Raw genomic sequence first — 12,505 nt, 5'->3', positions numbered from 1 at the left:
CACTGCATTCACTAATACAACATGCACTCTGCATACACTACACACTAACACACTCACTGCATCCACTATACTGACACACACTCTGCATTCGCTACACATTAACACACTGTGCATTCACTACACTAACACACACTCTGCATTCGCTACACATTAACACACTCTGCATTCACTACACTAACACACTTTCTGCATTCACTACACTAACACACTCTCTGCATTCACTACACATTAACACACTCTCTGCATTCACTACACATTAACACACTCTCTGCATTCACTACACATTAACACACACTCTGCATTCACTACAAATTTACACACACACTACATTCATTACAATGACACACTCTGCATTCACTACACCCTAACACACACTCTGCATTTATTACACACTAACACACACTCTGCATTCACTAAACTATGCACACACTCTGCATTCACTACACTAACATACACTCTGCATCAACTGTGCACACAGCATCCACTACACAAACATCCTGTATTCACAGTACACACACTACATCCACCACAAATTGAAACACTCTGCATTCACTATACACAGACACTGTGTCTAATACACACACTACATCCACTACAGACACTGCATCCACTAAACACATTTCATCTAGTACATACAAACACTACATTCACTACACAAACACACACTACATCACTGTACACACACTACATCCACTACTCAAACACTCTCTGCATTCACTACACATTAACACTCTGCATTCACTACACTAACACACACTCTGCATCCGCTACACACTAACACATCCTCTGCATTCACTACACATTAACACAGTGCATTTACTACACTAACACACACTCTGCATCCGCTACACACTAACACATTCTCTGCATTCACTACACATTAACACATTCCCTACACATTAACACACACTCTGCATTCCCTACACATTAACACACACTCTGCATTCCGTACACATTAACACACACTCTGCATTCCCTACACATACACACACATTTTGCATTCACTACACATTAACACACACTCTGCATTCACTACACATTAACACACTCTGCATTCACTACACATTTACACACACTCTGCATTCACTGCACTAACACACACACTACATTCATTACACTGACACACTGCATTCACTACACACTAACACACACTCTGCATTCATTACACACTAACACACACTCTGCATTCACTAAACTATGCACACACTCTGGATTCACTATACTGACACACACTCTGCATTAACTGTACACACAGCATCCACTACACAAACATCCTGTATTCACAGTACACACACTACATCCACCACAAATTGAAACACTCTGCATTCACTATACACAGACACTGCGTCTAATACACACACTACATCCACTAAACACATTTAATCTAGTACATACAAACACTACATCCACTACACAAACACACACTACATCACTGTACACACACTACATCCACTACTCAAACACACTCTGCGTTCACTATACACACTGCATCCGCTACACAAACACACACTCTGCATTCACTGCACAAACAGTATCTAATACACACAAACACTACATCCATTACACACATTCTAATTCACTTCCACTATACACACCACATTCAGTCCCGCATCATTGTCAGCGGACTAGGTAGGGCGTGGGCGGGCCCGGGAGGGAGGGGGCGGGGGAGGGGGGGCCCAGACCTTGTGCTTTGTCAGGGGCCCCAAAATTTCTGATGGCAGCCCTGCATACAATGCATCTTTTACATTTATAAAAGCCACTGGCATTGGGCATAAAAGAATTAAAAGTAGGTTTGGTTTCTTTTGTAAAATTGGTGGTTAAAATGGATTTGAAGTTTGGGGCACCTCTAAAGACAACATTAGGTTTGTCAGGTATAATATCTTTAAGTATTTCGTCTTCTTTTAAGAGGTGCCAATGTTTTTTGATAATTTTTTTGACATGGCCACTTTTGTTATTACAATTGAAAACAACAGGAAGGGGCATGGGGTTGGTGGTGGGTTGGGTATTGTAAGTTAGGAGGTCTGCTCTATCTTTTTTGGTGATGGTATAGTTATGGTTACATAGTGGGTGCAGTTCCTCTGTTTGTCCAGCAGGTGTCGCTCCGGCCGTTACATAGTGGGTGCAGTTCCTCTGTTTGTCCAGCAGGTGTCGCTCCGGCCGTTACATAGTGGATGCAGTTCCTCTGTTTGTCCAGCAGGTGTCACTCCGGCCGTTACATAGTGGGTGCAGTTCCTCTGTTTGTCCAGCAGGTGTCGCTCCGGCCGTTACATAGTGGGTGCAGTTCCTCTGTTTGTCCAGCAGGTGTCGCTCCGGCCGTTACATAGTGGGTGCAGTTCCTCTGTTTGTCCAGCAGGTGTCGCTCCGGCCGTTACATAGTGGATGCAGTTCCTCTGTTTGTCCAGCAGGTGTCACTCCGGCCGTTACATAGTGGGTGCAGTTCCTCTGTTTGTCCAGCAGGTGTCGCTCCGGCCGTTACATAGTGGGTGCGGTTCCTCTGTTTGTCCAGCAGGTGTCGCTCCGGCCGTTACATAGTGGATGCAGTTCCTCTGTTTGTCCAGCAGGTGTCGCTCCGGCCGTTACATAGTGGGTGCAGTTCCTCTGTTTGTCCAGCAGGTGTCGCTCCGGCCGTTACATAGTGGATGCAGTTCCTCTGTTTGTCCAGCAGGTGTCGCTCCGGCCGTTACATAGTGGGTGCGGTTCCTCTGTTTGTCCAGCAGGTGTCGCTCCGGCCGTTACATAGTGGGTGCAGCTCCTCTGTTTGTCCAGCAGGTGTCGCTCCGGCCGTTACATAGTGGGTGCGGTTCCTCTGTTTGTCCAGCAGGTGTCGCTCCGGCCGTTACATAGTGCGTGCAGTTCCTCTGTTTGTCCAGCAGGTGTCGCTCCGGCCGTTACATAGTGCGTGCAGTTCCTCTGTTTGTCCAGCAGGTGTCGCTCCGGCCGTTACATGGTGGATGCAGTTCCTCTGTTTGTCCAGCAGGTGTCGCTCCGGCCGTTACATAGTGGGTGCAGTTCCTCTGTTTGTCCAGCAGGTGTCGCTCCGGCCGTTACATAGTGGGTGCAGTTCCTCTGTTTGTCCAGCAGGTGTCGCCCCTCGGATCCTGTTATTGTCTATAGGGAGCGCCGTAGAGACTCAGGGGCCACTTTGGGCCCCTCCGCCCGCGGGCACAGCTGGTTTCAGGATCCGAATGTCGCAGACCGAGGTGAGCCGCTCCCCCCCCTCCCCATTAGCCCCCCGAATCCCGGGATTAACCCTGTGAGTGCTGGGCGGGCAGCTAAGGGGTTAATGAGGATAACAGACTGGGCCGCAGAGCTTGCAATCTACTGCCTCACCCTGCACGGTGCATGTCCCAGGAAAGGGTTAATTATACATCAATATTTTAATTACATACAGTCACAGATTAATAATATATTAATTTATTAAATATAGACAGTCACAGGTTAATAATATATTTATTAAATATAGACAGTGACAGATTAATTATATATCAATTTATTAATTATAGACAGTGACAGATTAATTATATATCAATTTATTAAATATAGAGAGTCACAGGTTAATAATATATTAATTTATTAAATATAGACAGTCACAGGTTAATTATATCAATTTATTAATTATAGACAGTCACAGGTTAATAATATATCAATTTATTAATTATAGACAGTCACAGGGCGAGGGGTTAACGTTTTAACTGCCGGGGGAGTCCGCCAGTCCTGCGTGTTGTGGAATGGATTCCCAGAACTCTCAGCCAGGCAGTTGATGCAGATCCTGCGCTGGTTCCTGGCAGTGAAGGAGTTAAACATTGGCCATTGCTGGTTATTACCAATCATTTCACGGTTATTTACTAAAGTGAGAATTATGTCTTATTCAGAGTGGATTTAAAGCCAATAGAATCACAGCTGGTTATTTAGATTTAAATTAGTTATTCTCTTCCAATACACTCTGAATTGGTGACAGTCCTCGCGTTAGTAAATAGCCGCGTGGGTAATCAGATATCGCAGTCGAGACAGGAGCCCAGCGGTGTATGGATGTACGCACACAGGGAACACTGCCAACGAGACATTGGTTCCACCATAAAGACCTAAAACTGTCTCTAACTGATCAGTCCTGCCGCCCCGGATCCCCAATTCCAACCCCGGCTTCCTGCGGGATAAGAGTCTCGATCTCGCTCAGTGTTTGTGCTAAGCCTAGACGCAGGAGCTGACATCGCTCTAAATCAGGGGTTCCAAACCCAGTCCTCAAGTACCCCCTAACAGTCCAGGATATAGAGATCACCCAGTTATGTCTAAGGTGTTTTTAGAAAGAAAGAAAAAAAATACTTTAGACATAACAGGGTAATCCCTAAATCCTGGACTGGGAGGGAATAGTTGGGGACTGGGTTGGGAACCCCAGATCTAGATGTACGGCTCAATCTAGGGCACTCAGCAATTCTAATCCAGACCGGTTTCCATGGATTATTTATTAGATATAGCAATACGGCTCACCTATAGCACCTAAAGAGTTAAATCATCCTGGCCCCATATCTGTAGACACAGAGAATTCATTTCATTCCTCCCAGTTACATATCCTCAAATCGACAAGCACGGACCTTATATTATACAAAATCACAGATTAGATTTATCCAATCACAACACAGCGTTATTCCAGGAATGATAGACCGTTGGCCACAAACTGGCCCCGGGGCCTAAATAATGAACACACATCGACAACTTTTACTCTGTAATACCAAATCGATCTGTCTGTGTCTGTTTATACACTATATCAATCCATAGATAGATAGAAGCAGGGCTCGCTCTGTTTATACACTATATAAATCCATAGATAGATAGAAGCAGGGCTCGCTCTGTTTATACACTATATAAATCCATAGATAGATAGAAGCAGGGCTCGCTCTGTTTATACACTATATAAATCCATAGATAGATAGAAGCAGGGCTCGCTCTGTTTATACACTATATAAATCCATAGATAGATAGAAGCAGGGCTCGCTCTGTTTATACACTATATAAATCCATAGATAGATAGAAGCAGGGCTCGCTCTGTTTATACAGTATATAAATCCATAGATAGATAGAAGCAGGGCTCGCTCTGTTTATACACTATATAAATCCATAGATAGATAGTAGCAGGGCTCGCTCTGTTTATACAGTATATAAATCCATAGATAGATAGAAGCAGGGCTCGCTCTGTTTATACACTATATAAATCCATAGATAGATAGAAGCAGGGCTCGCTCTGTTTATACACTATATAAATCCATAGATAGATAGAAGCAGGGCTCGCTCTGTTTATACACTATATAAATCCATAGATAGATAGAAGCAGGGCTCGCTCTGTTTATACACTATATAAATCCATAGATAGAAGCAGGGCTCGCTCTGTTTATACACTATATAAATCCATAGATAGAAGCAGGGCTCGCTCTGATTATACACTATATAAATCCATAGATAGATAGAAGCAGGGCTCGCTCTGTTTATACACTATATAAATCCATAGATAGATAGAAGCAGGGCTCGCTCTGTTTATACACTATATAAATCCATAGATAGATAGAAGCAGGGCTCGCTCTGTTTATACACTATATAAATCCATAGATAGATAGAAGCAGGGCTCGCTCTGTTTATACACTATATAAATCCATAGATAGATAGAAGCAGGGCTCGCTCTGTTTATACACTATATAAATCCATAGATAGATAGAAGCAGGGCTCGCTCTGTTTATACACTATATAAATCCATAGATAGAAGCAGGGCTCGCTCTGTGTATACACTATATAAATCCATAGATAGATAGAAGCAGGGCTCGCTCTGTTTATACACTATATAAATCCATAGATAGAAGCAGGGCTCGCTCTGTTTATACACTATATAAATCCATAGATAGATAGAAGCAGGGCTCGCTCTGTTTATACACTATATAAATCCATAGATAGATAGAAGCAGGGCTCACTCTGTTTATACACTATATAAATCCATAGATAGATAGAAGCAGGGCTCGCTCTGTTTATACACTATATAAATCCATAGATAGATAGAAGCAGGGCTCGCTCTGTTTATACACTATATAAATCCATAGATAGATAGAAGCAGGGCTCGCTCTGTTTATACACTATATAAATCCATAGATAGATAGAAGCAGGGCTCGCTCTGATTATACACTATATAAATCCATAGATAGATAGAAGCAGGGCTCGCTCTGTTTATACACTATATAAATCCATAGATAGAAGCAGGGCTCGCTCTGTTTATACACTATATAAATCCATAGATAGATAGAAGCAGGGCTCGCTCTGTTTATACACTATATAAATCCATAGATAGATAGAAGCAGGGCTCGCTCTGTTTATACACTATATAAATCCATAGATAGATAGAAGCAGGGCTCGCTCTGTTTATACACTATATAAACCCATAGATAGAAGCAGGGCTCGCTCTGTTTATACACTATATAAATCCATAGATAGATAGAAGCAGGGCTCGCTCTGTTTATACACTATATAAATCCATAGATAGATAGAAGCAGGGCTCGCTCTGTTTATACACTATATAAATCCATAGATAGATAGAAGCAGGGCTCGCTCTGTTTATACACTATATAAATCCATAGATAGATAGAAGCAGGGCTCACTCTGTTTATACACTATATAAATCCATAGATAGATAGAAGCAGGGCTCGCTCTGTTTATACACTATATAAATCCATAGATAGATAGAAGCAGGGCTCGCTCTGTTTATACACTATATAAACCCATAGATAGAAGCAGGGCTCGCTCTGTTTATACACTATATAAATCCATAGATAGATAGAAGCAGGGCTCGCTCTGTTTATACACTATATAAATCCATAGATAGATAGAAGCAAGGCTCGCTCTGTTTATACACTATATAAACCCATAGATAGATAGAAGCAGGGCTCGCTCTGTTTATACACTATATAAATCCATAGATAGATAGAAGCAGGGCTCGCTCTGTTTATACACTATATAAACCCATAGATAGAAGCAGGGCTCGCTCTGTTTATACACTATATAAATCCATAGATAGATAGAAGCAGGGCTCGCTCTGTTTATACACTATATAAACCCATAGATAGAAGCAGGGCTCGCTCTGTTTATACACTATATAAATCCATAGATAGATAGAAGCAGGGCTCGCTCTGTTTATACACTATATAAATCCATAGATAGATAGAAGCAGGGCTCGCTCTGTTTATACACTATATAAATCAATAGATAGATAGAAGCAGGGCTCGCTCTGTTTATACACTATATAAATCCATAGATAGATAGAAGCAGGGCTCGCTCTGTTTATACACTATATAAATCCATAGATAGATAGAAGCAGGGCTCGCTCTGTTTATACACTATATAAATCCATAGATAGATAGAAGCAGGGCTCGCTCTGTTTATACACTATATAAATCCATAGATAGATAGAAGCAGGGCTCGCTCTGTTTATACACTATATAAATCCATAGATAGATAGAAGCAGGGCTCGCTCTGTTTATACACTATATAAATCCATAGATAGATAGAAGCAGGGCTCGCTCTGTTTATACACTATATAAATCCATAGATAGATAGAAGCAGGGCTCGCTCTGTTTATACACTATATAAATCCATAGATAGATAGAAGCAGGGCTCGCTCTGTTTATACACTATATAAATCCATAGATAGATAGAAGCAGGGCTCGCTCTGTTTATACACTATATAAATCCATAGATAGATAGAAGCAGGGCTCGCTCTGTTTATACACTATATAAATCCATAGATAGATAGAAGCAGGGATCGCTCTGATTATACACTATATAAATCCATAGATAGAAGCAGGGCTCGCTCTGTTTATACACTATATAAATCCATAGATAGAAGCAGGGCTCGCTCTGTTTATACACTATATAAATCCATAGATAGATAGAAGCAGGGCTCGCTCTGTTTATACACTATATAAATCCATAGATAGATAGAAGCAGGGCTCGCTCTGTTTATACACTATATAAACCCATAGATAGAAGCAGGGCTCGCTCTGTTTATACACTATATAAATCCATAGATAGATAGAAGCAGGGCTCGCTCTGTTTATACACTATATAAATCCATAGATAGATAGAAGCAGGGCTCACTCTGTTTATACACTATATAAATCCATAGATAGATAGAAGCAGGGCTCGCTCTGTTTATACACTATATAAATCCATAGATAGATAGAAGCAGGGCTCGCTCTGTTTATACACTATATAAACCCATAGATAGAAGCAGGGCTCGCTCTGTTTATACACTATATAAATCCATAGATAGATAGAAGCAGGGCTCGCTCTGTTTATACACTATATAAATCCATAGATAGATAGAAGCAAGGCTCGCTCTGTTTATACACTATATAAACCCATAGATAGATAGAAGCAGGGCTCGCTCTGTTTATACACTATATAAATCCATAGATAGATAGAAGCAGGGCTCGCTCTGTTTATACACTATATAAACCCATAGATAGAAGCAGGGCTCGCTCTGTTTATACACTATATAAATCCATAGATAGATAGAAGCAGGGCTCGCTCTGTTTATACACTATATAAATCCATAGATAGATAGAAGCAGGGCTCGCTCTGTTTATACACTATATAAATCAATAGATAGATAGAAGCAGGGCTCGCTCTGTTTATACACTATATAAATCCATAGATAGATAGAAGCAGGGCTCGCTCTGTTTATACACTATATAAATCCATAGATAGATAGAAGCAGGGCTCGCTCTGTTTATACACTATATAAATCCATAGATAGATAGAAGCAGGGCTCGCTCTGTTTATACACTATATAAATCCATAGATAGATAGAAGCAGGGCTCGCTCTGTTTATACACTATATAAATCCATAGATAGATAGAAGCAGGGCTCGCTCTGTTTATACACTATATAAATCCATAGATAGATAGAAGCAGGGCTCGCTCTGTTTATACACTATATAAATCCATAGATAGATAGAAGCAGTGCTCGCTCTGTTTATACACTATATAAATCCATAGATAGATAGAAGCAGGGCTCGCTCTGTTTATACACTATATAAATCCATAGATAGATAGAAGCAGGGCTCGCTCTGTTTATACACTATATAAATCCATAGATAGATAGAAGCAGGGCTCGCTCTGTTTATACACTATATAAATCCATAGATAGATAGAAGCAGGGCTTGCTCTGTTTATATACTATATAAATCCATAGATAGAAGCAGGGCTTGTTCTGTTTATACACTATATAAATCCATAGATAGAAGCAGGGCTTGCTCTGTTTATACACTATATAAATCCATAGATAGAAGCAGGACTCGCTCTGTTTATACACTATATAAATCCATAGATAGAAGCAGGGCTCGCTCTGTTTATACACTATATAAATCCATAGATAGATAGAAGCAGGGCTCGCTCTGTTTATACACTATATAAATCCATAGATAGATAGAAGCAGGGCTCGCTCTGTTTATACACTATATAAATCCATAGATAGATAGAAGCAGGGCTCGCTCTGTTTATACACTATATAAATCCATAGATAGATAGAAGCAGGGCTCGCTCTGTTTATACACTATATAAATCCATAGATAGATAGAAGCAGGGCTCGCTCTGTTTATACACTATATAAATCCATAGATAGATAGAAGCAGGGCTCGCTCTGTTTATACACTATATAAATCCATAGATAGATAGAAGCAGGGCTCGCTCTGTTTATACACTATATAAATCCATAGATAGATAGATAGAAGCAGGGCTCGCTCTGTTTATACACTATATAAATCCATAGATAGATAGATAGAAGCAGGGCTCGCTCTGTTTATACACTATATAAATCCATAGATAGATAGATAGAAGCAGGGCTCGCTCTGTTTATACACTATATAAATCCATAGATAGATAGATAGAAGCAGGGCTCGCTCTGTTTATACACTATATAAATCCATAGATAGATAGATAGAAGCAGGGCTCGCTCTGTTTATACACTATATAAACCCATAGAGAGATAGAAGCAGGTCTTCCCATGAGCTTACAGTCTAAAGGTTAAACTGGGGAGATGAGACAAGAGGTAGCAGAGGAAGTTGTATGTGATGGCAGAGAGAGACAATGGTGTAACTGTAGCAGCTGAAAACATGTGAAAGTAATAAGGAGTCGTATATAGTGTATAAAGAGAGTAAGTGTTATTACTGAGGGGCTCTGTTATACATTCAGACACATTACTGGGAGTATTATTGCCGTGGAGCTCTGTTATACACTGACACATTACTGGGAATATTATTGCTGTGGAGCTCTGTTATACACTCAGACACAGTACTGGGAGTATTATTACTGTGGAGCTCTGTTATACACTCAGACACATTACTGGGAGTATTATTGCTGTGGAGCTCTGTTATACACTCAGACACATTACTGGGAGTATTATTACTGTGGAGCTCTGTTATACACTCAGACACATTACTGGGAGTATTATTGCTGTGGAGCTCTGTTATACACTCAGACACATTACTGGGAGTATTATTACCGTGGAGCTCTGTTATACACTCAGACACATTACTGGGAGTATTATTACTGTGGAGCTCTGTTATACACTCAGACACATTACTGGGAGTATTATTGCTGTGGAGCTCTGTTATACACTCAGACACATTACTGGGAGTATTATTGCTGGGAGCTCTGTTATACACTCAGACACATTACTGGGAGTATTATTGCTGTGGAGCTCTGTTATACACTCAGACACATTACTGGGAGTATTATTACCGTGGAGCTCTGTTATACACTCAGACACATTACTGGGAGTATTATTACTGTGGAGCTCTGTTATACACTCAGACACATTACTGGGAGTATTATTGCTGTGGAGCTCTGTTATACACTCAGACACATTACTGGGAGTATTATTGCTGGGAGCTCTGTTATACACTCAGACACATTACTGGGAGTATTATTGCCGTGGAGCTCTGTTATACACTCAGACACATTACTGGGAGTATTATTACTGTGGAGCTCTGTTATACACTCAGACACATTACTGGGAGTATTATTGCTGTGGAGCTCTGTTATACACTCAGACACATTACTGGGAGTATTATTACCGTGGAGCTCTGTTATACACTCAGACACATTACTGGGAGTATTATTGCTGTGGAGCTCTGTTATACACTCAGACACATTACTGGGAGTATTATTGCTGTGGAGCTCTGTTATACACTCAGACACATTACTGGGAGTATTATTGCTGGGAGCTCTGTTATACACTCAGACACATTACTGGGAGTATTATTGCCGTGGAGCTCTGTTATACACTCAGACACATTACTGGGATTATTATTGCTGGGAGCTCTGTTATACACTCAGACACATTACTGGGAGTATTATTGCTGTGGAGCTCTGTTATACACTCAGACACATTACTGGGAGTATTATTGCTGGGAGCTCTGTTATACACTCAGACACATTACTGGGAGTATTATTGCCGTGGAGCTCTGTTATACACTCAGACACATTACTGGGAGTATTATTGCTGGGAGCTCTGTTATACACTCAGACACATTACTGGGAGTATTGATACCGGAGAAACTGACGGAAGCCAAGCACAGAGAGATGGACACAGGTTTCTTCAGGAAGGAAGAGATTCTTTATTGGATCACCGATCGGGACTCAGAGGGACTAGCGTCACCAAAATACAGCAAAGTCTGAGTCCTGAATACATAGAGTACATTCCTTATATAGCACTGTAGCTCCTCCCACAATTAACTACACCCACACATACCCTTAACCTATTTAATGAATAGAGTCTAAACTCATCCATCCGGTCTAACCACGTGGCTCATCTGATACAAAGGAGAGGGACGCGTAATTCCAGTTCTTACATTCCTGCACCTGGTCAGTACAGTGATGACAGTATCTTAGCTACGTGTTATTAACTAACTGATACTACAAACACATATACATACATATGCCTTGTGGCAATCTTAGCCTGCTAAACTTGTATTTTACTGGAATTACATCACATTCCCCCCTTTGATGCCTCTGATATTTCACAATTACTTGAGGCATCACTTAACCTTGGTTTGCATATACCTCAGGTTACCATGAACCAGACCAGACTTATCTTATGATGTGAATCTTCAACATTCATCTTCTTGCATTGGTTCTCCCTGATCTAGAGCCTTATACTTATATATCGCCATTATCTGTGCAGCAGCCTTCCTCTCTGCTATACTTCCTATCAGGCTTTGCACAGACCTAACTACTAAGGGTATAAGACACGGTAGGAGTAGACACAACAGTAAAATCAGTAGGACTCCACCTACCACTGCCTTAAGCCCTCCAAACCACTCATACCAGCTACCAAACCAACTACTTGGATTGTACCCTTTCCATACCTGAGTAGGCACATGCGCTAGTTTAACCATATGGCTAGTAAGCTCAGCTATTGCTTGCCCTTCGTCATCTATTTGAAGACAGCAATTACTTAGGTTAAACTTCCC

General features: G+C 41.0%; 1 protein-coding gene across 2 annotated transcripts in view; it reads left to right on the top strand.

Moving 5' to 3' along the window:
* NRBP2 (nuclear receptor binding protein 2) overlaps window positions 1–12,505 on the top strand; it is a 198,120-nt gene that overhangs the window by 6,117 nt on the left and 179,498 nt on the right. The window contains exon 1 of one of the 2 annotated variants that reach the window (XM_063450957.1): window positions 3,092–3,200. The exons of the other annotated variant lie outside the window; for it this stretch is intronic. Coding sequence (XP_063307027.1) covers window positions 3,186–3,200 — 15 coding nt within the window. The 5' untranslated portion in view covers window positions 3,092–3,185. Of the gene's footprint in view, window positions 1–3,091; window positions 3,201–12,505 lie in introns of those variants that run through there. 2 annotated transcript variants of the gene reach the window in all.

Source organism: Pelobates fuscus, chromosome 4, assembly GCF_036172605.1.
Source record: "Pelobates fuscus isolate aPelFus1 chromosome 4, aPelFus1.pri, whole genome shotgun sequence".
NCBI classification, from domain to species: Eukaryota; Metazoa; Chordata; class Amphibia; order Anura; family Pelobatidae; genus Pelobates; species Pelobates fuscus.
The sequence above is the reverse complement of the archived record's forward strand: the minus strand, read 5'-3'. Positions and strand labels throughout refer to the sequence as shown.